Here is a 24,483-nt window from a genome sequence, read left to right on the forward strand (position 1 = left end):
CACTCGGCACGACACGACCAGACACTCGGCACTACACGACCAGACACTCGGCACGACACGACCAGACACTCGGCACGACACGACCAGACACTCGGCACGACACGACCCGTCACTCGGCACGACACGACCCGACACTCGGCACGACACGACCCGACACTCGGCACGACCCGACACTCGGCACGACACGACCCGACACTCGGCACGACACGACCCGACACTCGGCATGACACGACCCGACACTCGGCACGACACGACCCGACACTCGGCACGACACGACCCGACACTCGGCACGACACGACCCTCGGCACGACACGACCCGACCCTCGGCACGACACGACCCGACCCTCGGCACGACACGACCCGACACTCGGCACGACACGACCCGACACTCGGCACGACACGACCCGACACTCGGCACGACACGACCCGACACTCGGCACGACACGACCCGACACTCGGCACGACACGACCCGACACTCGGCACGACACGACCCGACACTCGGCACGACACGACCCGACACTCGGCACGACACGACCCGACACTCGGCACGACCCGACACTCGGCACGACACGACCCGACACTCGGCACGACACGACCCGACACTCGGCACGACACGACCCGACACTCGGCACGACACGACCAGACACTCGGCACGACACGACCCGACACTCGGCACGACACGACCCGACACTCGGCACGACACGACCCGACACTCGACACGACCCGACACTCGGCACGACACGACCCGACACTCGGCACGACACGACCCGACACTCGGCACGACACGACCCGACACTCGGCACGACACGACCCGACACTCGGCACGACACGACCCGACACTCGGCACGACACGACCCTCGGCACGACACGACCCGACCCTCGGCACGACACGACCCGACACTCGGCACGACACGACCCGACACTCGGCACGACACGACCCGACACTCGGCACGACACGACCCGACACTCGGCACGACACGACCCGACACTCGGCACGACACGACCCGACACTCGGCACGACACGACCCGACACTCGGCACGACACGACCCGACACTCGGCACGACACGACCCGACACTCGGCACGACACGACCCGACACTCGGCACGACACGACCCGACACTCGGCACGACACGACCCGACACTCGGCACGACACGACCCGACACTCGGCACGACACGACCCGACACTCGGCACGACACGACCCTCGGCACGACACGACCCGACCCTCGGCACGACACGACCCGACACTCGGCACGACACGACCCGACACTCGGCACGACACGACCCGACACTCGGCACGACACGACCCGACACTCGGCACGACACGACCCGACACTCGGCACGACACGACCCGACACTCGGCACGACACGACCCGACACTCGGCACGACACGACCCGACACTCGGCACGACACGACCCGACACTCGGCACGACACGACCCGACACTCGGCACGACACGACCCGACACTCGGCACGACACGACCCGACACTCGGCACGACACGACACTCGGCACGACACGACCCGACACTCGGCACGACACGACCCGACACTCGGCACGACACGACCCGACACTCGGCACGACACGACCCGACACTCGGCACGACACGACCCGACACTCGGCACGACACGACCCGACACTCGGCACGACACGACCCGACACTCGGCACGACACGACCCGACACTCGGCACGACACGACCCGACACTCGGCACGACACGACCCGACACTCGGCACGACACGACCCGACACTCGGCACGACACGACCCTCGGCACGACCCTCGGCACGACACGACCCTTGGCACGACACGACCCGACACTCGGCACGACACGACCCGACACTCGGCACGACACGACCCGACACTCGGCACGACCCGACACTCGGCACGACACGACCCGACACTCGGCACGACACGACCCGACACTCGGCACGACCCGACACTCGGCACGACACGACCCGACACTCGGCACGACACGACCCGACACTCGGCACGACACGACCCGACACTCGGCACGACACGACCCGACACTCGGCACGACACGACCCGACACTCGGCACGACACGACCCGACACTCGGCACGACACGACACTCGGCACGACACGACCCGACACTCGGCACGACACGACCCGACACTCTGCACGACACGACCCGACACTCTGCACGACACGACCCGACACTCGGCACGACACGACCCGACACTCGGCACGACACGACCCGACACTCGGCACGACACGACCCGACACTCCGCACGACACGACCCAACACTCCGCACGACACGACCCGACACTCCGCACGACACGACCCGACACTCCGCACGACACGACCCGACACTCCGCACGACCCGACACTCCGCACGACCCGACACTCCGCACGACATGACCCGACACTCCGCAAGACACGACCCGACACTCCGCACAACATGACCCGACACTCCGCACAACACGACCCGACACTCCGCACAACACGACCCGACACTCCGCACAACACGACCCGACACTCCGCATAACACGACCTGACACTCCGCATAACACGACCCAACACTCCGCATAACACGACCCGACATTCCGCACGATGACACGACAATCTGCTCCGCACGACACTCCGTACGACACTACTAACTTTTAGCCATGCTGAACAGCAGCCATGATGGAGCATAATATGGCTAAAACACATTTAACAAAGCCAATAGCTCTTGCATAGGAAAGACCTATTGGCTTTGCCAATGCTTGCTCCTCTGATGGCGAACTTCAATCAAAATAGCCTCTCAGTCCTTAAATACAAAGCATGGCTTCACACTACAAGCTATGTGCAACTCTGCCATAGTTCATCCTGATGCATAGACTCTTGGCAAGAGTCCTTGGATAAGAATAGAAGAGCCAAAGATAAACACAGTTTATGTACCACAGAAAAATCACTGCCCATTCTCACACTTGACCGGCACCTCCTCTGAAAGTAAAAGACTCTCTGTAGAAAAGAAGCAGAATAACTGCAATAACATGCTATAACATGCTATACAAGCTATAAGAGTTTGTGATCGTCCGGTCATACATGCAATTTTAAACAGCATGGCAATGTAAAGAAAATCCATTACTGGAAAACATCTATGTTTCTCTTCACAGATACAATTTTAGCAGGAAAATGCAGTGCATGCAGTCACATGAAGCCATATTTACTTCTGGTCACCTTTGTATGCAGGGGTAGACAATACCTGAAATACTGCTTCAGTGGCATCCGGACTTTCTGTCTCTTCACTCCACTGCACCCATAAACTCCACAAGGGCAAGCTATCCTATAAGGTAAAAGAGAATAAGAAACATTTGAATATTGCCCGCCATGTACCATTTGGCACCGCAGACTAAAAAGCAGAGCTCAATTGAAAAATATTTTGTTGCAAATAAAGTAGACAAAAACATCCTATCATACAAAAACTGGAATGTAAAAATACAACATACATACATAAAAACTGTTAACTACTTATTGTTCTATAATGTAAACTTTTATTCCTGGGACAAGAGTACAAAAATAAACTTGACATTTTCATGAATAAAATAAATCACTAAAAATGATGGCTGTGCGTTGAAATGTTAGAGACACAATGACGTCCATCACTCTGTGGTGGTAATAGAAGTATATTTCATTATCTTGTGTGTCATGAGCAACGGAGTAGCAAAGTAGAAATAACAACCGTGTTTGTAAGATGTATTTTTGGTGCTCAGTGCAACCCCACTTTCTGCTCTGATATTTTATAACGATGTTCAATCTCGATTGAGTGAGTTTGAAAACCTAGTTTTTCTCTGGTACAGTGTCAAAAGTTGTCCAAGTGAGCAGAGAAACGCTTTAAGCCAGTGCCCTTTTTTGAAGTCACCTTCAGCTAGGGGTCTTTCTTCAGTTTGAATCAGGAACAATGGCAACAAAGTTTCATTACATCTACAAAGTGAAAATGTTAGTGAAGCATTTTTTCTGTTGCTTTCTGTGTTTAGAGTGCTTTTCTACCAATGTAATAGGGGTATCTGAAGAACAGGTGAGTGTTTTTTATAGACTTGGGGAACCACTTAATGATCAATGAGACCAGTGACAGAGCCTTGATTTTCTTTTCTTGAATTACAAAAATATTTTAGCATGATCTAAATGTAAAGGAGTCTCAAACGAATCCTTCCTTAGGGCATTAAAATGTTCAGTCAAACGATCATGTGTGAATGCCATCTATGTAGTTTCAGTAGAAACTTAAATGGTTCTCCACACCATGGCGAGCGAATCCAGTTTCACAATTTTAAGTACTGCCTTTACCATCCTCAGCTGGTAAAGGTTACAGACCGTACTATGTCTACTGAGTAAACAGGGGTACTGCGCTCCGGCAAAATTAGAGGGGCTCGCTTTTCATAATACAAATGTAGGTGCGAGGTGTCAAATAGTGGGGAGCATCTCATACAAACTGATAGCTCTCCTGAAAGGAATATGCTACTTACCAGTATGCATCTGTTCTTGGCATGTAGAGCTGCAGAGTCACACACTGAGGATAAGATCGCCATCTGGTGTTGGGCTCGGATGATTGCAGGTTGTTGTTGTCTTCGGAAGAAGCCTTTGGTCACGAGGTTGGTGACTCCTCCCATGGACAACAGTGCGCATGGGCATCCACTCCATCGGCAGATTGTTTTTCGCCATGATGGGAAAAGATGGAGTATATAGAAAAGAAAGAAAGGATGTCCATGTGTAATGTCTAAGTAAGACGGATGCTGGAACAGATACAGGTCCCGGGGAGGCGGGCGGGCGTGTGTGACTCTGCAGCTCTACATGCCAAGAACAGATGCATACTGGTAAGTAGCATATTCCGTTCGAGGCATATGAGCTGCAGATCACACACTGAGGATAGATTATACAGCAGTGCTCCCCTTAGCGGTGGTCGCCTGTATCCGTTGCAGCAGCTTGAAATAAAGTTTTTAGGACAGCCTGGCCCACGGAGGCCTGTTGTTTGGCCTGCACGTCAACACAATAGTGTTTAGTGAAGGTATGCGTGGTAGACCATGTGGCTGCCTTGCAAATGTCTTCTAAGGGAATATTGCCTAAGAAGGCCATAGAAGCCCCTATTTTACGCGTGGAGTGCGCCCTAGGGGGAACTGTAAGTGTACGTTTAGCCTTGAGGTAGCATATTTGGATGCATTTAACTATCCACCGGGCTATTCCTGATTTGGAGATCGGGTTGCCTTTGTGTGGTGGCGCGAAAGCAACAAAGAGTTGTTTTGTCTTTCGAAAAGGTTTTGTCCTGTCGATGTAATAAAGCAAGGCTCTTTTGACATCTAAGGTATGTAGGGCCCTTTCAGCTACCGAGTCTGGATTTGGAAAAAAGACCGGTAGTTCTACTGATTGGTTAAGGTGGAAAGGGGAAATCACTTTTGGAAGAAATTTAGGGTTTGTCCTAAGAACCACTTTGTTACGGTGTAGTTGTAAGAAAGGTTCCTCAAGTGTAAGGGCTTGTATTTCACTTACTCTGCGCAGGGAAGTGATTGCGATAAGGAAAGCTACCTTCCATGTTAGGAATTGCAATTCACATTTGTGCATAGGTTCAAATGGGGGACCCATGAGTCTTGTTAGAACCACATTGAGATTCCACACTGGTGCAGGTGGCAATCTTGGGGGAAGAATTCTTTTGAGACCTTCCATAAACGCTTTGATGGCTGGTACCTTAAAAAGGGACAGGTGTTGCCTATTTTGCAAGTAGGCTGCCAAGGCTGCTAGGTGTAAACGTATAGAGGAATACGCTAGATTGCATCTTTGCAAGTGTAGTAGATAGCAAATGATGTTTTGGATGGAAGCATCCAATGGATGTATGTCATTATTAGCGCAGTAGATGGCAAATCGTTTCCATTTAGCGGCATAACACGCTCTAGTAGTAGGGCGTCTGGCTTCTTTTATGATATTCATACAGTCTGGAGGGAGATTGAGGTAACCGAACTCTAGGACCTCAGGAGCCAGATCGCTAGATTCAGTGTTTGAGGATCTGGGTGTCTGATTTCTCCATGGTTCTGGGTTAACAGATCCGGGGAGAGGCGTAGCTTTTGATGTGGAACTAAAGATAGTTCCAGAAGTGTGGTGAACCACGGTTGACGTGCCCAAGTGGGAGCCACTAGTATTAGTGTTAGTGACTGTTGTTTCAGTTTGCGTACCACAAATGGAACTAGTGGGAGAGGCGGAAAGGCGTACGCAAATCTGCCTGACCAGTTCATCCATAGGGCATTGCCCTTCGACTGTGGGTGTGGAAACCTGGCGGCGAAGGTTGGGCATTTTGTGTTTTCGGGAGTGGCGAACAGGTCTATGTCTGGTTGTCCCCACTTTTGGAAGAAGGGGAGTAGAACCTTGGGGTGTAGTTCCCATTCGTGGATCTGTTGTGTGTGGCGACTTAGGAGGTCGGCCACTTGATTGTGGATCCCTGGGAGATGTTCTGCTAACAGGTAGATGTTTTGGGGAATTGCCCATCTCCAGATTTGCTGTGCCAGTTGGGACAGTTGGAGAGAGTGTGTCCCTCCCTGTTTCTGTATATAATACATTGTCGTCATGTTGTCTGTGCGTATGAGGACAGTTTTGTTCTTTAGGTGAATTTGAAAGGATTTTAGTGCTAGGAACACTGCTAAGAGTTCCAGGTGGTTGATGTGGAGCAGTTTTTGTTGACTGGTCCATCTGCCCTGAGTGGTATGGTGAAGGAGGTGGGCTCCCCACCCCGTGAGAGATGCGTCTGTAGTTAGCACAACTTGTGGAAGAGGCTCTAAGAACGGTCTCCCTTTGGACAGGTTGATGGTGTTCCACCATTTCAGTGAGCGAAGTGAGCGACTGTCCACCAACACCAGATCGGTAAGTTGTCCGTGAGCTTGGTTCCACTGTTGTGCTAAGCATTCCTGTAAGGGACGCATTTGAAGTCGTGCGTGTGGGACTATGGAGATGCATGACGCCATCATGCCTAGGAGCTGCATGAACACTCTTGCTGGAAGAGATGGATGAGTTTGAAATTGAGAGATGAGATTTTGTATACTGGCTATCCTGGCAGTGCTGGGATAGGCAATGGCTTTGGATGTATCTATGGTTGCTCCTAGATACTGATGTAAGTGGGAAGGTTGTAGGTGGGATTTGGGGTAGTTGATAGTGAATCCCAAATCGTGGAGAGTTTGAATCGTGCGATGAGTGTGGAGAACGCATTTTTGGTATGTACTGGCTTTTATGAGCCAATCGTCCAGATAGGGGAAGACATGGATCTGTTGTCTTCTGAGATGCGCTGCCACGACTGCTAGGCACTTGGTGAACACTCTGGGTGCCGTGGTTACTCCGAATGGGAGAACTGTAAATTGATAGTGTTGCCCATCTACCACAAATCGTAGATATTTTCTGTGAGCGGGATGCATAGGGATGTGAAAATATGCGTCCTTGAGGTCCAATGTGGCGAGGAAGTCTCCCTGTTGTAAAAGTGGGAGGACTTGTTGGAGAGTGGTCATGTGAAAATGATCCGAATGTATATACTGGTTTAGCAGTCTGAGATCCAGCATGGGCCTTAGTGTTTTGTCCTTTTTGGGAATGAGGAAGTATAGAGAATATACCCCTTTTCCCTGCTGTTGAAGGGGGACTGGTTCTATCGCATGTTTTTGTAACAAGGATTGAACTTCTTGTTTGAGGAGAGAGAGATGATGCGAGGACATTGGACGTTGTTTGGGCGGTATGTTTGGGGGGGATTGTATGAGTTCGAGGCAGTAGCCAGACTGGATAATTTGTCTTACCCACCTGTCTGTGGTGATGGAAGTCCAGACAGGTAGGAATTGTTGGAGTCGCCCCCCGACCGGAGTGGAATGGTCTGGGGGGAGTGGTGGCAAGTCACTGTTTGGTGGCTGGTGAGGTGCGGGTGTTGTTGTTGTTGCCCCGCCCTCGACCTTTGTTATTGTTTCCCCTATAACCTCCCCGGAAATAACCTCTGTTAGGGGATGTTTGTCCAGAATTTTTAAAGGTGGACGTGGTCTCAGTTGATGTGTTTTTGGAGCCTCCTCTATAAAAGGAGCGACGAAAGGAACCCCGGTTTTGAGGAGACTGCAGTGCTCCCATAGACTTGGCAGTTTCATTATCCTTTTTCATTTTTTCTAATGCAGTATCCACTGCAGGGCCAAATAGCTGTTCTTGGTTGAAAGGTTGAGCTAGAATTGTGGTTTGAACCTCCGGTTTAAAACCGGAAATACGGAGCCAGGCATGTCGTCTGAGTAAGACGCTAGTATTGACCGCTCTAGAAGCAGTGTCTGCTGCATCTAAGGCGCATTTAATGGAGGCATTAGATATTAATTTGCCTTCTTGGATGAGGTCAGAGGCCTGGGACTTAAAGGGTTCAGGCAGATGTTGCATAAGGTCCTCAAGTTGGTCATAATGCGCTCTATCATACCTGGCTAACAGGGCCTGGGTATTCGCAATACGCCAATGGTTAGCCGCCTGCGCGGCGACCCGTTTGCCTGAGGCTTCTAAAAGTTTAGACTCTTTGTCTGGGGGAGGCGTTTCTCCAGTTGTCTGTGAGTTAGCGCGCTTCCTGGCATTTGATACGACTAAGGAGTCTAAAGGGAGCTGGGCCTTAATGTATGCAGGGTCTTGCGGGGCTGGTCGGTACTTTTTTTCGATGCGTGGGTTGAGAACCCTAGCTCGAACAGGGTCCTTAAAGACTTCAGTAGCATGCTTTATAACCCCTTTGATCATGGGCAGTATGTGCACAGTCTTTTGTGACTGCTCAAAGGTATCAAGGAGAAAGTCCTCTTCAAGGGCGTCTGTGTGCATTGTGACGCCGTGGAATGTTGCTGCCCTATTTATAAGTTGGCCGAACCCTAGGTGGTCATCAGGAGGGGAGGGCTTGGAGGGGTAGGTAGTGGGGTCAGGCATGTCAGGTATAGGATAAGACCAGTCATCCATGGGTGCTGGGTCTGGGAACGTAAAAGGGTCGTTTGGATCAACAGGATCATTAAATAAATCAGGGTCCGCCCCTCCCCCTAAGTCATCATTATCATCCTGTGGAGGAGGTGAATGATAGGGAGATGGTAAAGGTAAAGGTAAAGGAGAATCAGGAGGAGGAGGGGGGAACGGGTTAGGAGGTAAAACAGGAGAGGAAGGACGAAGTGGTGAAGTAGCACAGTCCTTTTTCCGTATGGGAGCTGGGGGAGGTGTAGTGTCCAGCTTCCGCTTTTTATATGGGATGGCAGTCACATGTCCCGTGTTAGGATTGATGTAGATCCGCTTTTGAGAAGGATCTGGTCGAAAAAGTTCATCTGGCTCCGAAGGTGATGTCTGCGATGTCCGCTTCGGGTCTTTATGAGCTTTTTTCGGCGGGGACGCAGTTTTCGGCGCCGATGATTTTTTCGGGTCCGATGGATTTTTCGGAGCCGACTGAGTTTTTGGTGCCGACTGAGTTTTCGGTGCCGACTGAGTTTTCGGTGCCGACTGAGTTTTCGGTGCAGACTGAGGTTTCGGTGCCGATGGACTTTCAGGCATCGATGTTGAAGAACGTCTCGGTGCCGGTGGAGACTTCGGTGCCGAGGAACGTTTCTGTGCCGAAGGAGATTTCGGTCTTGGAGCCTGTTTCGGTGCCGACAGTGGGATTTTGGGTGCCGAGGGTGTTAAAGGCACAATCAGGTGAGGTTTGCTCGAGCCCGAGCCACCCACAGGCTTAGATGTCTTCGGAGCCGGGCCCGAGGGCGGGGCTTCTGAAGAGGATTTCCGGTCGCGACTGGGCCCAGCTGGCGGAGTCTTGACCAATGCTTTTTTGGATGGGGCAGGGGCAGGGGGGGGTGGTACTCACACGCTGCCCTGGAGTGATGAGGTCATCGGAATCGTCGGCCTCGGACACGATCTCCAGATCTTCGGTGTCGTCTTCGGGAACATCTTGAGCAAAGATGTCCTCCGGTTCTGGAGCTGGTTTGGCCATAATATGGCGTCGAGCTCTTCGGTCCCGGAGGGTCTTCTTCGAACGGAAAGCGGAACAAGCTGGACAGGTGGACTCGTTGTGTTCCGGCGACAGGCAGAGGTTACAAACCTCGTGGTGGTCACTGTGGGGGAACTTCGCTCCACACTGGGGGCATTTTTTGAAGGGTGTCCTGTCCATCAGCCGCTTGCGGAACCGGTCCGAGTTGAGTTCGACGTCGATGGAATGAAGATTAAGTATTTAAAATGATTGCTAGAAGTTTTCTGCTGGAGCGGAAAAAAGTTCATCCGAACCCAATGGCGGAAAAAAACAATCTGCCGATGGAGTGGATGCCCATGCGCACTGTTGTCCAGGGGAGGAGTCACCAACCTCGTGACCAAAGGCTTCTTCCGAAGACAACAACAACCTGCAATCATCCGAGCCCAACACCAGATGGCGATCTTATCCTCAGTGTGTGATCTGCAGCTCATATGCCTCGAACATGATGGTTATATTGAAACAAAATGGCTCATGGATGTCTTGGCCTCCAAGTTTCATATTTGCATTGCCTATGATTGATGTACCCAAGGTGAACTCTGTTTACCGCAACATGGGTCACGTGTTAAAAAATATGCCTATAGGTAGAATAAGTGTTTGGTGTATTATGGATTTCTTGGTGATACCAAAGTCTTGCTGAACTCACCTACAATCGCCCCAAAACAAGTACAGTGCAAAAATAGTTGAAGTGTCCACACCTAAAATTAAATTGCAAAATATACACACCATATGAAACTAGAATAGATTCAGGTATCAAAAGTCACTTGTTGTAGGAAACATAATGCCTTCACCTGTGTGTGGGGAGCTTTACAGCAGTCTACAAAGAGAATATTTAAAAATAAGTCACATGGGAATGGTACGTTGCAGGAAATAGAAGCCCCTAGCTTACACAATTTTCCAAAATTATATTATGGACTTCGTAGTTGGGAGGAGGAAAAATCTTTTAATGCAGCAGTGCAGACGTTTGACGGTAGAGGCTATATTAGAAAACAACAGAAGACAAGACATATCTACTCCAATGCAAAGGTCACATAAAAATAATTTGACGGAGAAGATTCCAAGGTCATTCTTTACCGGAGTAAAAAAAAAAAAAACAGTTTTGAGAAGCAGCCTTAGGTGTGTTGATATTTTAAAGTTCTAAGCCTCTGTGAGGTGAGAAAACAGATCATTTTGGAGGCTTTAAATAGAAGTGAACTATAAAGAGAGAAAGAACTTTCATGAATAGTTAAATTCACACTACAGATTATTTTATAGGCAGTTTCTACCTAAAATGTAAAAAAAGATAACCTGCATGCTATTGCAAATATTTACTGAGAAATGCAAGATCGCTTTCAATGTGCAAAATCAGATTTTCTGAAAATAGGTGACATTTTCCAGGGCAAATGAAACAATCTAATCAACTTCACCCTCTTTGGGAGGGGACACGGGCAGAGAATGTAGTATTGTACAAGAGCTCCCGGCCGGAGCTAAATTTCCCAACAAGAATTCTGCTGTTCTGTATACATTGGCCGTGATTTGAATGGCACACGAAGGGGCGCAACTCGCAAACAAGCCGTCGGTGAATTCTGGCCAGACGACCCACACAATAATAACTGCAAGAGGCGAGAACCTGGGATAGTTGGAGGAGAACAAGATGGCACCTTGTGCTCGGTAAGAGCACCAACGACCGCTCACCTGTTGCCACTGGAGCCCCCCAGAGGGCTGAAGAGTGCTGAAATACCCCGCATAGCGGCACCGGACCTGAGGGAGAGAGCCCTGCCCCCCTGGGGTAAGAGGTGTAGGCCAGGGTGCATGTGTGAGAGGGGCCGTGCAGCAAAGGGCGTCAGTTGCGGTGACGGGGTGAGGCCGCACATTGGGGTTGGGCCACGGGAGCTTGTCGGGCCGCGGATGTGGAGAGAAGCCGGCCTCTTGTTAAGGTGGGGCAGAAGGGGCCTCCAGCAATAGTTGCGTAGCTAGTAAGGGGGAGTGCTGCGGGGGACCCGGACTGGGCCAAAGGAGAAGCGCAGGACCACACAACAGCTGGTCACTGCAGTCGTCCCTGTTGCGGAGTAGAGAAGTGACAACCCGGCTGGATCCCGAACTGGGAAGACAGACACGAAGTGGACGTGAGGCACATTACAGGGGCTCTGAGAGGGGCCAAATATCAACATGCCCCCCCACCCTCCTGGAGTGTGGAAGGAGGTGATGGCCTCGAGCGGAGGCCCTGGGGGCTCCGTGATTTTGGTTGGACCCCAACATATAGAGAGGCTTTTGCCTAGACATCACAGCGCTGTGGTCTCGATCCCAGGAGGGGCAGATTCCGGTGGCATATGGCCAGGTCAAGGGAGAAATTGAGGCCATCTGCAGCAACCTATACTGACACGGTCGGTAGGGCTATCGTAGAGGTGGAACAGCGAAGGTGGCGGCAGTGCGCTGCACATAGGACACCAGTGGGGCAACGTTCTAACCCCCCCCACCAGCTTAAACCCTGAGTTGGACCTCAACTGTCATCCGGCCTGGTCCCTCCCTGAAGCTGAGGGGGACAACACTGCTGTGCTACTCCGAAGTATCGTCAATTCCCTATTATTATGACAAAAGATAAAGACATGAAACACCCTAGACAAGGGAAAATGGACCGATATGCCAAAGTCATACACCTCTCGGCGATCTTGGAAAAAGACATGCAACCCCTCCCGAGCAAAGCTATCTTGCTGAAAGAAATACAATCCTCATAGGAGGTTCTGGAGGGTAAAATAGGAGAGGTGTGTTCAAAGGTGACATTGCTGCGTCTAGATCTACGCAATGTCTTGTACAGAGTAACGGAAGCTGAAACTCGGATATCGGAAGGGGAAGACACAGTGAGGGACCTCCGCAAGGGTATGGAGGAGCTCAGTCACACAAACAAGGATGCTCTATGGCACTTAGATGATGCAGAAAACCGGGCACACAGGAACAACCTCCGTTTTGTTAGCTTTCCAGAAGGGATCGGAGGGGACGAATGTACCGGCATTCTTTGCATCATTGTTATGGAACACACCCTCCCATCTGAACACTTCTTTACCTGCTTTGTGAAACACATGCACACAGGGCACTGAGCCTTAAGCCCCCCGGGGCCCCTCCTAGACTCTTCATAGCAAAGTTTCTTAACTTCCTAGATCGAGATATGATCCTACGAGAGGTATGCCATAAGGGAGAGGTGAAGCACGAAAATTCCTGAATAATGGTATTCCCCTCCTACAGCTGAGTGGTTCAGTGTCAGCGACGAAAATTGATTCCGTAAAAGTGAAGCTGAAAGCCCTCCAATTGCAATACATGTTATTATTCCCCACTAAACTGAAAGGCATCTACCATTGCAAATCGCACTTCTTTCAATCTCCAGAAGAAGCTTGGAAGTGGACAGAGGAGTGGCCAATACTGCACACACATGCAGAACCGTCCTCAGGGAGGCAACAGCTACAGAATCCAGGGGCGAGACAAAGTGAATGTGAACATAAAACGTGGAAGTGGTGCAGACTTCAACGCAGAGGGACTGGGACTACCTACGAGCAGGAGAGAGCAAGTCGGGTAGGTGGCTATCCACGAACAATGAAGGTGACTGTACCCGTTCCAGGAACAGAGCAAAGAGGGTGCTCCGACTGAAAGCCACTCACTCAGATTCAGGAGAACCTGAACTATCCTCAGAAGCGGTGAACATGCATCCCCTGGCTGCTGAAATAGTTTCCATGGAACATGAAGAAGGAACCGGACAGCAGGCTACACGGACAGACTCACATCCTTCAGTACAATTGGAACCATGACCTGGTGCCATTATACCGGACAACGGAGAACTACATGCGAACTGAGGACCCCGACACCCCAGTCGGGGTTTAACTTAGTGTCAGGCTCTGCACAGGTCTAATCTTGTCTTTTTGTTTGTTCTTATGGTGTAAGTGGTTAGTGAATTGCACTACATAGTACTGGGGTGGGGGTGACAGACCTCTTCTCTTGCACACAGTTGTTTCATGGAAATGTGGTTTTGTGCTGTGGGATGGTCATGGGAGTAGGGAGGGGGGTTGGTTGAGTGAGAAGGGGGCACACTGGAGACAGAAGGAGAGCCTCATGAGTTTGGCACGTGCAGTCATGAAACTTAAGTTCGCAACATGCCAACACCTATCTCTACAGAAGACAATGCCTTTTCTATCCTGACGTGGAATGTCAATGGCCTAAGAGACTAAACGGAGACTGGTCACACAATACATTAAACGCCTACACCTGGATATAGTGATGCTACAGGAGACGCATTTTCAAGGCACCTAGTCCAGATATCTGAGTAGTGAGGCGTATGTTGTGCTGGCCCACGCGGGCTACACTTCTGGGTCTCGGGTGTAGCAATATTATTAACTCCCACCCCCTTTTGAAATGACCTGCATGTGGTCAGATCCTTCAGGTCGTTATGTGGGAGTAATCGGCAGAAGGGGTCAGTGTGAGGTCACACATTTGTATATATGCCCCGTCTTGACTGAAATCACAAGCACTGACCAAAGTGACAGTTATCCTTTTAGAGACCCACACATCCCTTCATGCGATAGGGGGTGACCAATGATGCAATACATACGTCCATGGATCGCTCTGAGACCCACGGACATTGGCAAACACTACCCCATTGGCATGCTTTACCACCACATTTGGACTGACCTATGTGTGGCGCCACCAACACCCACATGACAGGCAGTATTCTTATTTCTCTGGGGGCCCACAAAGTCTATTCTAGACTGGATTATATCTTTGTCCCCATGGGCAGGACTGACCATTTAGCATGGGGATTGTTGGATCATCTCCAATTTGGGTGAGCCTGGAAACCCGGGCTCGAGGCCGGAAAGCACAGTGCCAGCTAAATGTGTGGGACCTACAAAACAGTGGTATCCTACGAGGTCTTTGAGCAGGCACTGATATTTTCTTCACTGAAAATAAAGACACGGTTGCCTCTGAAGTGACACTATGGGAGGCATATAAATATGTGCAGCACGACAGTGCCCAAACTGTATAGTCGGGGAAAGGAAAAAGGGAGTAGAAAATCTATAATTGCTACAACAACAGATACTCAGTATGGAAAGAGGGGACATAGATAGGCCAGATCCCTAGACCACCCGGCAACTGGACACCCTGAGATTAGAATATCGGGACCTAGCGCAAGACACTGCAAGAAAAAAAAAGGCTAGCAACGCTACACCAGCTATATGAGGTCAGAGACAAAGCCAGAAAACGACTTCCCTGGCTGAGAAAAAAAGAGAGAGAAGCTAGGTGGGTACGAAGTATTGCAGACAACCTGGGAATTACATACACCACGGATGAACAAATAGTGACTGTGTTAGCTGATTATTACAGGGCATTCTATGAGGCACGATCACTCAGTGGTCCCCCGCCACTGATGAATACCTACGGGACATTCAAGCTCCCATACTGGGTGAGGATGAGACAAAGGGACTAGAGAAGGAACCGACGCTCACAGAAGTGAAGGAAGCTGTTGCCAAGTTACGCCAAGGTAAAATCCCAGGCCTGAACGGTATACCCACTGAACTACATAAACGGTGTACAGACTTACTACGCCCCCATTTCTTAGGCCTTTATCAGGATGCATACAAAGACAGCATCCTCCTATTGGACCTCCAGACTGCCACGATAACTATTATACACAAGAAAAGGAAAGGACGACTAGAACATTGGGATGGTCCCACAGAGCCACTTGGGCAACGCCATTCTGGAAAGGGAAATGGCTTAAGGAACTGGGAAAGTCGAGGGGTTTCAGGACCTGGAATCTACTGGGTATCTCCAATGTTGGGGACATTATGTTGAGAGAGGAGTTGGCCTAACGGTTAGGGCGCTCGACCTCAGACCTGGGGGAACTGGGTTCGAGTCTGGATAACGACGCTAAAACATCCTGTGATTCTGAGCAAATCACGTAATCTCCCCGTGCCTAACAAAAAAGCCCCCAAAAAATGAATGTGTCCCCTCATGTAACGTAACTGGTGCTATGTAAAGCGCTCCGATTATATTCGGGTCAAGTTCGCGCTATATAAAATAGGTGCGATTCATTCTGCTCCATTTCCTTACTAAATAGGGAGGTTAAAATACTAGCGACGATCCTGGCAATGCGTCTTCTGAGAACTAATAGTTTCTCACTTGTCCGTGTAGCTTTGCAGCTTGAAGATCTTTCTGGAATCACAATGCTGTGCATTATTCCGCGGTCTGGTGGTTGGGTCCGGAATCGTAGTCTTTCTTTTGTCTTTTTTTTTGTAGCCCAGGTGGGCGTCGACGTCCCACCATTTGGATCTTTTTGGATTTCCCTCTTCTTTTTTTTTTTTTTTAACCCTAGGCGTTCTTTAGTATTTTCCTTTTTCAATGTATCCACTTTCAGTATTCTTTTGTTCTTTTACTCTCTGTCCTTCCACCTTCCTCTCCGGCCTCATCTTTCTGGCGGAGGTGGGTGGGTTCGCTAGTGAATCCAGAAAGATCTTCAAGCTGCAAAACTACACCGACAGGTAAGAAACTATTCGTTTTTCAGCGTGAATCTTTCTGGATTCACTATGCTGTGCATAGACTTTGTAGCGGTTTGTCATCTTTGTGGCGGCTGGGTGGAAGATGAGCGTTGGTCGTTGAATATATGTTGAAGCACCTTTTGCCCTACTTGTGCTTCCTTGTTCATTTGTATATCCACGCAGTAGTGCTTAGTGAACGTATGCACTGAAGCCCATGTTGCCGCCAGGCATATGTCTTGAATGGGTGTGTTTGCCAGAAAGGCAATCGTTGCTCCCTTCTTTCTTGTGGAGTGGGCCCGTGCCCCCTCCGTTAGCTCTTGCCCTGCCTGTTTGTGGGAGAATTGTATTGTTAGTGAGATCCATCGCGCGATGGTGTTTTTCGTTACTGATCTACCCAGGAAGCTGGTTACGAAGGACACAAAAAACTGCTTGCTTTTCCTGTGCTTCTTTGTTCTCTCGATGTAGTGCATCACCTCTCTTCTAGCGTCTAGAGTGTGTAGTGCCCTCTCTGCGCTTGTGACTGGGTTTTGAAAGAAACTAGGTATTTGTATAGTTTGGTTCATATGGAAAGCTGACACGACCTTAGGCATGAAGTGTGGGTCAGTCCTCATTACGACTCGGTCCTTGTGTATTTGGATGTAGGGCTCTTGCAGCGTTAACGCTTGCAGTTCGCTCGCTCTGCGCAGCGAGGTTATTGCTACCAGAAAGGCTGTTTTCATGGTCAGCATTTGTAGTGAGGCCTTGTGGATGGGCTCAAAGGGCGTCTTCATAAGTTCCGTCAGGACTATGTTGAGGTTCCATGCCGGTGGCGGAATCCTCTTTGGTGGCGCTATCCTTTTTGCCCCCTCCAGGAATCTCTTTACTACTCGTTGTGAGAAGTTGGCCTGATGTATGATGTCACTAGTTATAGTGTACACCTTATATCAGTCCAAATACCCTTATGGTGATTGGTTGTAAAGTCAACCTTATAGACCAGCTATCCTAGTGGTAGCATGGACAAGAGCAGTCTTAGGCTAAACTCTGAATGGCATGTGAAGCCAGCTGTGATACCATATATAATCCCTTGAATACCAAATGAAAGGACACCACAACAGATATATATATAAAATAAAGTGTATTTATTCTAAGCAAACCCTCAGCACTCTTTATGAGTTTAGAGGTAAGTACAACACAGTCTTATTAATGCATACAGTAAGTCACACAGGTAAGTAATACAGTTAGGCCCTAGGGGCCACGCAAACCATATACTAAAGAAGTGGTATAAGAACCACTGTCACGGAAATAGATTAGGCCTAGGCCTAGGGAATCGCTGGGGCTACACTACACTAGCGTTAGTTAGGAAGTGGGAGGCCCACGGGATTCGTGTGCAGAGTGGAAACACTCACGCGTAATGCGTAAAAGTCAATAGCAATGTTACAGTTTAGAAATAGATAGATTTAGGACACTTCCGGAGTAGCTAGGAAGTTGAGACTTGAAAACTAGACACTAGGATAGTCACTATCCTGATGAGCACCGGAGTACCCAAGTTACCTAGCCCACAGGCTGCGGGTGCATAGGGGTGAAGATGCGTCGTTTTCGTCGTCGACTCCTATGGATGCCTGAAGAAAGATGCTGACAGGCAGTCAGGAGAGAGTGTCCGGTGGATCCCAAGCCTGGGATCAAGAAGAGAAGAAACCTGCAAGCAGAGGGGACAGAGTCAAGGTCACTAGCCAGTGACCACGTGGAACCAGGAAGGAACCAGGCGATGTCGTGAAGAGTTGCAGGTGAAGGTGAAGCTTGTCGCTGCAGCCAGGAGGACCAGGAAGCGTCGAGGACGACCAGGACCAGGAGGCGAGCTGTCCCACGAAGGCTCTTGCTGTCGGCGGCGTCGAAGTTGGACTAGGACTCACCAAGCCTTGGCAAGCGGAACCCACGAAGAACAAGGGACTTGCTTCTGGTGCAGACCAGGAAGGTCTGGGGTGCTTCTTCTTTGCAGAGAAGCGGGAGCCAGTCTGGAGGAGCCAAACCAGCGCAGAAGATTTCAGGGAGCGTCGTCACAGAGGCCACTAGCCAGCGGGCAAGCAACCGGACAGACGCGGCAAGCAGGAAAATGCTGAAGGGCCCCACGCAGGACTCGTGGAGTGTGGGGGGCTGGTCTTCGGTGCAGATGGTGCTTGGGGTTGGGGCTTCTCAATCCCCGGTGCACAACTTCGAGGGTACCTCAGAAGCTGCGCTGTAAGTTACTAGCCACTTTTCCCAGGTAGCCGGTCCCACGTCGCTCGTCGCCTCCACGGATCTCAGCTCTGCTGCAGATGTGGATGAGGGTCGGAGAAGTCTGGAAATCAAGGCTCTGGACGGGCTCTGCAGTCGGTTCCTCGTCGAACGTTTCACAAAGCAAAGGGTAGTCACTTGATGGTGCCTGTTTGCACAGGGTAGCCACTCCTTGGCTACAAGGGAGATTCTTCAGTCTTCTTCTTTCGTCGAATGTCGAAGGTCCAGAGTTTCTGTTCAGTTTTGCAGGTTCAGGATAATCTGAAGTCTTGAGGCCCAACTCCCACTCTTATACTAATCTGGGGGGCTGGGATACCTGCTAGGTCACGCCTTATGGGTGGGACCTGGGAGGGGGTGGTTACACCCACTTCCCTTTGTCCAGTTTCGCGCCAGAGCTGGGGCTGGAGTGCCCCAGCGCCGGTTTGAACTGGACTATGCAAGGAAAACCTTGTGTGCCCCAGGCATGTCTCATTCCTTTCAGCCCACCCTGCCCCAATACACTAAAGGCTGTCTGGGGAGGTGCTAGCACCTCCCCAAGCAGGAAACCTATTGTCCAGGCCTCCCTGGCTGGGATCACTCCCAGCAGCAGGAGGTCAGACTTGTGTCGTGGCAGCAGCATCCATTTTGTGATGCTGAGGCTTTGGTCAGAGGCTAACAGTTGAAGTATGATTTTAACATGTCTTTCCCTCTAGAAGGGGGGAATAATATTCTCATGTCCAGAAATGGCATGGGGGTATTATTCCCGAGTGTTAGACACCTTACACGACATGTTTTGATAAAGCCCAACCATAGTTACCATAACCGTCTAAGATTATAAGGCACTTTAAGAGTATATGGTAGGCTATATCATAGAACAGCTATAAGGACAAGGTTCCGAAAGCTGCAGACAGGCTCAGCTCATGCTAGAGCACCATCTCACATGTTACCAAGCACTCTGCCTCCAGGATTGTCAAGGCCTGCCATAGGAGTGACTGATAGGTACACATGTGTCTATCTGTAAGTTAGGTATAGGAATACTACACCTAAGCAAGGGGTGATTACACGACCTTGCCCCAGCTGAGTGATCAGCCAGTTGTGTCAAAATGGAAGGCCAGGCCAGGGGTGGCACAATACATGCTGCAGCCCCTGGGAGGCCTAGGGTACACCTATGCCCTGGGTACCTAGGGTACACTGTACAGGGTCCAATAAGGTGATCCTTACCAATTGGTTATGTACCTAGGGTACATGGAGTCCATTTTACAGAGAGAGCAGACAGCCTGAGACCCTGAATGGCAGGATCTCAGGCCAACTAAGTCGAAAAACCAGCTAGACACTAGGCAAAAAGTTGGGGGTAACCATAGTCAGATATCCACCTTCCTACACAACCCCCCCCCAAACGAAAGGAGATAAGGCTGGCCTTGACAAGGTAAGCCTCTATTGCCTGAGTGGCCATATAAGGAAGAACCAGCACTGGCATGGTTACCCCCTGTCTCATGGTCCACTAAGCAATCCCTCATCCTAAAGATATCATAGGGTCTCCACCATAGGGAATCTCTACCTTTGGTGTGTCTTTGCAAAGAAAAAGGCTGGTGTTGAGATGGATACTGAAGTGAGTGTCCTCAAAGTGAGGCCTCAGCTTCCTCCAATCATCCTCCACCATGGATGCCTTTCTTTCTCTAACTGAGTTGCACTGTGCTCTCAGGGTCAGCCTCTGGCTACCTAAAGCTGGAGGCTGGGTCCCTTTTGTGGGCTTACTGGAGGGACAGGTCGGGTTTGGGGCCCTAAGGTCCCATGTTTGCCTGTGCCCAACAGAATCCCTCTGGGGGAGTTCCCTAACTGCCTGTGAAGGGGATCCCTCAGGAATGTTTTTACCCATCACCTGGCTAGGGCAACTAACCAGGCAATCCTCATTCTTTTGAAGGGGGGGTTCTTGTGGACAGGGGCCCACTTGGGGTCCACTGGCCTCCCTGACCTCTGCAGCCCTGGGCTGACTGAGGCAGGGTAGAGAGAGGCAGGCTACCTGCACCAGACTGGGTCCCACCTTGGAAGGGGCCACTGACATCAGAGGCTCTGCCAGGCCAGGCCTGGCTACCTCTGGGGCAGTTCCTTCACAAGGGGTGAGGTCAGATCCCTGAGGAGGCTGACCTTTTCCTAATGTCTGGGGGGAGGGAGACTTTTCTTCCTCCCCACTACTCTCTGTCTGTGTGGAGTGATCCATAGTTTCAGGCTTCACTACACCTATATCAGTCTGAGTGTGGGCTGAGACCATTACAGCCTTGCCAACCTTTTCAGGAAGGCACTCAGTTTGTGTTTGAGCTGTGACTGTCACAGCTCTGCCAGTCCCTACAGGGAAGTCTGTCTGTGCCTGGGCTGTGGCTACCACTGCCCTTCCAACCTTTTCAGGGAGGAAAGCTACTTGGACAGGGGTTGTGACTGGCACAACCCCACTACCCTTTTTGGAAAGGCCTACCATTTTAGAATGGGTGTCTTGTTCAACTTCAGCCCAAGCTGAGAGTTCTAAGTCATTCCCCAGCAAGCAGTCCACAGGCAAGGTTGGAGACACTGCCACCCTTTTAGGGCCAGTGACACCTCCCCAGCTGAGACATACCTCTGCCATGGGATGACTGTTCTGTTTGCCATCAATGTTAGTTACCTGGTATGAGAAACCAGGCAAAAGCTGCTCAGAGGGAACTAGCCTATGGGCCACCATAGTGATGCTAGCTCCAGTGTCTCTGTAGGCCTCAGCTTTTCTACCATTGATGTAGGGTTCCTGTCTGTACCTACCCAAAGTGTTGGGACAGGCAGTGAAGTTGGCAAACCCCATGCCACCATCACAGACAAGAGTAGCTGCTGTAGGGGAATTGGCTAAGCCAGGATCCCCCTGTGTTCCCCAAGAAAACCCAACCAAATTTTTGGGGGCACTCCCACCACCTGGGGGATTACTGCTGACAGTAATAGGTGGTGTGACAGGAGTAGTTGGAGGAACAGTTTTGTTTTTAGCCTGTGGACAACTGCTGTCAGTTTTCCAATGCCCAGGTGTTTTACACACATGGCAGTAAGGCTTTTTAACTGTGGTAGAGGAGGGAGCTTGGGACCCACCACCCTGTGTGGAGTTTTGGGGCCCTGAGGAAGATTTCTCTTTTGCTTTATCCCCACCCTTCTCTTGAGGCTTGGTGGTATCTTTCTTTTGGTCACCACCCTGATTTTTAGGCCTAATCCTGGTCCTGACCCATTTATCTGCCCTCTTTCCCAATTCTTGGGGAGAGGTCAAATCTGAGTCTACCAGGTGTTGATGGAGAAGCTGGTTCTGACAATTATTAAGGATCTGCTCCCTCATAATCAAGTTGTACAATCCTGTATAGTCCTGCACCTTGCTGCCATTTAGCCAACCTTCCAAAGCCTTAGTGGCACAATCCACAAAATCAGACCAGTCCTGTGTCTGTGTCTTCTGGGTGTCTCTGAACAACAACCTATATTGCTCAGTGGTTAAGCCAAACCCATCTATCAGAGCACTCTTCAGGACTTTGTAATTGTTTGCATCCTCATCACTGACTGTGAGGAGCTTGTCTCTACCTTTGTCAGAAAAGGAGAGCCACAAGATAGCTGCCCACTGACTTTGGGGTACCTGCTGCACTTTGCAGGCCCTCTCCAAAGCAGTCATCCATTTGTGGATGTCATCCCCATTCTGATATGGGGGGACTATCTTGCTTAGGTTTCTATGGTCATAAGACCTATCCCTATCTCTAGGGATGTTGCTGCCACCAGTGGGTTCTGACCCACACAATTTTTGCTCTCTAGCCAGAGCAAGCTTCTCCTTGGCAAGGGCAATTTCTTCCCTCTGAATCCTCAGATTAGCTTCCCTCATTCTGGCTTTATGCTCCTTTCTCTCAGGTGAAGTCATTCCCCTGTGAGAGGAAGCATTAGAGATGCTAGAAACATGGGAGTGGATGGATTCCCTTGAAGGGGATCTGTCCCTCCTGCTTCTCTGTGAATGTCTACTTGTGGGTCTGTGTGGGGGGACCCCATGCAAACTCCCATGTAAACTTAAGTTAGCCTGGCTAAGTCTCTTTACTTGGCTCTGGCTGTCTACCTCCCCATCTGAAGGCCCATCTGACTCCTCTGTGGTGGGTAGACCCTCCTCTGTGCCTAGGGCACCTTCCTGTGATGCCCTCTGAGCATCATACTCCTCTAGGAGTTGTCTTAACTGAAGGAGGGTAGGGTTTGCACCCTGTTTTATTCCTCTGGAGGTACACAATTGTCTCATCTCCTGGAATGTTAAGGTATCATACCTAGAGGGGGTCTTCTGCAGACCTGCCCCTCCTGAGAGAGCATCTACTTGATCTCCTCCCAGAGGCATGATCTAGTGAGGGTGTGGTGTGTGCACCTACCTACACTAGTTGTATCTACTAAACCTTTCTAGTAGTTGTAGTCAGGGTGTGTTATTCCCTTCAACCTACAACTACAAAGTCCAGTAGGACTTAAGTATAATAATCTATGTTATATGTACCTAGACAATATCTGTGTGATCTTTCAATTTAGTATCTCAAGATTACAATGGTATTACAACAGCAAGCTCAGATCCCAACCGCTGCTCACCAATGTGAGAAGTTGGCCTGATGTATGATGTCACTAGTTATAGTGTACACCTTATATCAGTCCAAATACCCTTATGGTGATTGGTTGTAAAGTCAACCTTATAGACCAGCTATCCTAGTGGTAGCATGGACAAGAGCAGTCTTAGGCTAAACTCTGAATGGCATGTGAAGCCAGCTGTGATACCATATATAATCCCTTGAATACCAAATGAAAGGACACCACAACAGATATATATATAAAATAAAGTGTATTTATTCTAAGCAAACCCTCAGCACTCTTTATGAGTTTAGAGGTAAGTACAACACAGTCTTATTAATGCATACAGTAAGTCACACAGGTAAGTAATACAGTTAGGCCCTAGGGGCCACGCAAACCATATACTAAAGAAGTGGTATAAGAACCACTGTCACGGAAATAGATTAGGCCTAGGCCTAGGGAATCGCTGGGGCTACACTACACTAGCGTTAGTTAGGAAGTGGGAGGCCCACGGGATTCGTGTGCAGAGTGGAAACACTCACGCGTAATGCGTAAAAGTCAATAGCAATGTTACAGTTTAGAAATAGATAGATTTAGGACACTTCCGGAGTAGCTAGGAAGTTGAGACTTGAAAACTAGACACTAGGATAGTCACTATCCTGATGAGCACCGGAGTACCCAAGTTACCTAGCCCACAGGCTGCGGGTGCATAGGGGTGAAGATGCGTCGTTTTCGTCGTCGACTCCTATGGATGCCTGAAGAAAGATGCTGACAGGCAGTCAGGAGAGAGTGTCCGGTGGATCCCAAGCCTGGGATCAAGAAGAGAAGAAACCTGCAAGCAGAGGGGACAGAGTCAAGGTCACTAGCCAGTGACCACGTGGAACCAGGAAGGAACCAGGCGATGTCGTGAAGAGTTGCAGGTGAAGGTGAAGCTTGTCGCTGCAGCCAGGAGGACCAGGAAGCGTCGAGGACGACCAGGACCAGGAGGCGAGCTGTCCCACGAAGGCTCTTGCTGTCGGCGGCGTCGAAGTTGGACTAGGACTCACCAAGCCTTGGCAAGCGGAACCCACGAAGAACAAGGGACTTGCTTCTGGTGCAGACCAGGAAGGTCTGGGGTGCTTCTTCTTTGCAGAGAAGCGGGAGCCAGTCTGGAGGAGCCAAACCAGCGCAGAAGATTTCAGGGAGCGTCGTCACAGAGGCCACTAGCCAGCGGGCAAGCAACCGGAC

General features: G+C 50.3%; 1 protein-coding gene across 1 annotated transcript in view; it reads right to left on the minus strand.

Moving 5' to 3' along the window:
- Positions 1-24,483, minus strand: part of UTP6 (UTP6 small subunit processome component) — a 357,262-nt gene that overhangs the window by 64,276 nt on the left and 268,503 nt on the right. The window contains exon 15 of the mRNA XM_085617191.1: positions 3,209-3,289. Coding sequence (XP_085473317.1) covers positions 3,209-3,289 — 81 coding nt within the window. The remainder of the gene's footprint in view (positions 1-3,208; positions 3,290-24,483) is intronic.

Source organism: Triturus cristatus, chromosome 7 (assembly GCF_964204655.1).
Source record: "Triturus cristatus chromosome 7, aTriCri1.1, whole genome shotgun sequence".
Taxonomy (NCBI): domain Eukaryota; kingdom Metazoa; phylum Chordata; class Amphibia; order Caudata; family Salamandridae; genus Triturus; species Triturus cristatus.